At 60.0% G+C, this 3,144-nt stretch overlaps 1 protein-coding gene across 1 annotated transcript; it reads left to right on the forward strand.

Moving 5' to 3' along the window:
• The first annotated feature begins 674 nt into the window (after nt 1-674).
• LOC124687995 (phospholipase A1-Ibeta2, chloroplastic-like) lies at nt 675-2,860 on the forward strand. The gene has a single exon (XM_047221714.1). It carries the CDS (start codon nt 824-826, stop codon nt 2,456-2,458), a length of 1,635 nt encoding a protein of 544 aa, XP_047077670.1. The 5' UTR covers nt 675-823; the 3' UTR covers nt 2,459-2,860.
• The last annotated feature ends 284 nt before the right edge of the window (nt 2,861-3,144 follow it).

A 3,144-nucleotide genomic window follows, 5' to 3' on the forward strand; every position in this document is an offset into this window, starting at 1 on the left:
AGAAAAAAGAAAGAAGCTCAGGGGGGGTCATGTCCGTTACACCAGTTATTAAGAAGAGAGGTAGAGGAAGGAGTGTGACATCGGTATGCCCAAAGTCTAATATCTTCGATACATCGTCGAACAGCCGTGAGAAGATCTTCATCGAGTCCGTTAAAGGCCAGTGCATTCCTTCGCTTCCAAATGGTCCGGGCGATGGCGGTGTTGATAGTAGTGTCTTCGTAGGTGCGGCGAGTGCAAGAGCCAAAGATCGTCAAAGGTGTTGAAGTGCATGTCGTCGAAGCCTTGGTAGAAATGGCGCCGAGACCTGCCTGGCGCGGGGGCAGAGCAGAAGGAGGTGATCCACGTCTTCATCCGGAGGACAGGGCGAGGCAGGGAGGCAGAGTTGGTAAGGTGGTGCCTGAGCGCCGCTCATTGGTTGGAAGACGCTTTCTCCGAGCCAGCCAGCAGAAGATCCTGCACTTAGGGGGGCAGCACTCCTCCAAATTTTGGTCGCCACATCATCGACCTGCAGATGGCTGAAAGTAGAGGCATAGAGGTTTTTGTTTGAAAGCGGTTTGTTCGTGAGACGGCAGACTCTAATATCCGGGTTGCTGAGGGTCAGACGTACCGAGCGAAGCTCAACAGAAAGGTCTCGAAGCTCAGCTGTGGCAGCTTCCCCGTCCCCATATATAACCCCCGCCTACACCCAGCCACTGGTATCCGTGTCCGTCATCACCTTCATACGATCTAGCTTAGCTCGGATCACAGGCGTGCGAGCGAGCAGCTGGTAAATCTCTTCGCTTCTGTGATTTGCTACCTTAACAACCTACAGACGAGCACGCCGATGTCAATCGCCGCGGCCGTGACAGGGACCGCCACAGCGGCGGTGCACGTCGCGCAGCGCCACGCCTCTCCGGCGCGCACGACGACGCCAAGACGCGAGCAGTCGCCGCTCAACCCCAACTCGCAGGCGCTCCGCGCGGCGGGCCAACCCAGTCCCAGCGGGTCCTCCGCCTCCCCCACGGATGGCGTGAGGACTCACATCGCAAACCTTGACCGGGTCCTCGGGAAGCCGCCGACGGTGCCGAGGCCGACGGGCAGCCACGCCCACGCGGCGAGCAAGGAGCCGCAGCCCGGGAGCCGCGACCAGGAGCCGCTCAACGTCCGGCACGGCCTGCTCAACGCGCTGAACCTGTCCTTCTTCGTGCCCATGCCCGGGATGCGGGCGCGCACCGCCGCCGACGAGCACATGTCGCCGCGCAGCCTCATGCACATGCAGCAGCTGCTGTCGGCCGACTCCCCGCGCGCGTCCCCGCGGAGCACCATCGGCCCGCGCTGGCGCGCTCTCCACGGCGAGGGCGGCTGGGCGGGGCTCCTCGACCCGCTCGACTCCGACCTCCGCCGCGAGCTGCTCCGCTACGGCGACTTCGTGCAGGCCGCGTACCAGGCCTTCCAGTCGCTGCCCACCGCCTCGGCCAGGCACCGGGGCCTCATGCTCCCGGACCGCTCCTACCGCCCCACCCGCAGCCTCTTCGCCACCGCCGCGCTCTCCATGCCGACCTGGGCCAGGCGCCCCAACACGCCCGAGTGGCTCACGCAGCAGTCCAACTGGATCGGCTACGTCGCCGTCTGCGAGTCCGAGCGGGAGGTCCAGCGCATGGGCCGCCGCGACATCGCCATCGTGCTGCGCGGTACCATCACCTGCCCCGAGTGGGCCGAGAACCTGCGCGCCACGCTCGTGCCCCTCGACGACGGAGAGACCGCCTCCACCACCCACGCCGCCGGAGCGGAGCAGCCCAAGGTGGCGCGCGGGTTCCGGAGCCTCTACAAGACGGCCGGGGAGAAGGTGAGGAGCCTGTCGGAGGACGTCATGGACGAGGTGCGGCGCCTCATGGAGAAGTACAAGGGCGAGGAGCTCAGCATCACGGTCGTCGGCCACAGCCTCGGCGGCGCGCTGGCGCTGCTCGTCGCCGACGAGATCGCCACCACCATCCCCGACGCCCCGCAGGTCGCCGTCGTCTCCTTCGGCGGGCCCAAGGTGGGCAACGCCGCGTTCGTCGAGAAGCTCAAGGCCACCGGCAAGGTCAACGTCCTGCGCATCGTCAACGCCGGCGACATGGTCACCAAGGTCCCCGGGGTGGCGCCGCGGCTGCCGCTCAGCAGGGAGCATTACCAGCACGCCGGCGCCGAGCTGCGCATCGACAGCAAGAACTCGCCCTGCCTGCGCCCCGACGTCGGCCCGGCCAGCCGCCACGACCTGGAGGCCTACCTCCACCTCATCGACGGCTTCACGGCGACGGGGAGCCCCTTCCGGTACGACGCCCGCCGCAGTGTCATACGCCTGCTCCAGCTGCAGAGGGGCAACGTCAAGAAGGAGTACGTCAAGCGCGCCAGGGACCTCGGCGTCGACCCCGCCGCGCCGGCCGATGTCGGCCGGAGCATGGCCTACGGTAACTGCGCCGTCGCCAGCCCGTCATGATGAACGAAATCATCGCGCAGTAAATTTTTGGACAAGAAATTCTTTGGTTAGTCGCGGGCGTCGGTTCGAGAAAAAAATATCTATTCGATTTTTTTCTGTTTCGATGCATGTACAGGAAGAAAATCATGGAAGCATGACATGACATAATTGAACAAGCGAAAGCTTGAGTGTTTTGACCACAATGTTTTGTTCACCACTTCACCTCCTCATCGCATCGTGTCATTTTGCCACTCGAGGGTGACCGGGTCCCTGTATTTTGACAAGTGCGTGTGAGACAGACCGATTCCCTCCTAGAGAGGGAAGAATTTTTCAACCCATGTACTAACAACGTTAACGTCGACTTTTTACTATCACCATCACTCATCGACATAATCGAAATATTTAATATCTTATGAATGGTTCTGATCCATCTAAACTTATAGACTACTACTACCACTAGTTCTTGGCTCTTAGGGCTCATTTGATTCAAAGGATTTGCAAAGGAATTGTGTAGGATTTGGTTCCTATGGGAAAAATTCCTATACATGTTGTTTGATTCATAGAAACCTATCCTATAGGAAAAATTCCTATAGGAATCTTGTAGTGTAATTCCTATAGGAAAAAAGCATTAGCTCATACCTCATGGAAAAATTCCTTTACTACAATCAAACAAACTTCATCTTCCTATAGGTTTCAAGTAGACATGC

The sequence above is a fragment of the Lolium rigidum genome, chromosome 2 (genome assembly GCF_022539505.1).
Source record: "Lolium rigidum isolate FL_2022 chromosome 2, APGP_CSIRO_Lrig_0.1, whole genome shotgun sequence".
Taxonomy (NCBI): domain Eukaryota; kingdom Viridiplantae; phylum Streptophyta; class Magnoliopsida; order Poales; family Poaceae; genus Lolium; species Lolium rigidum.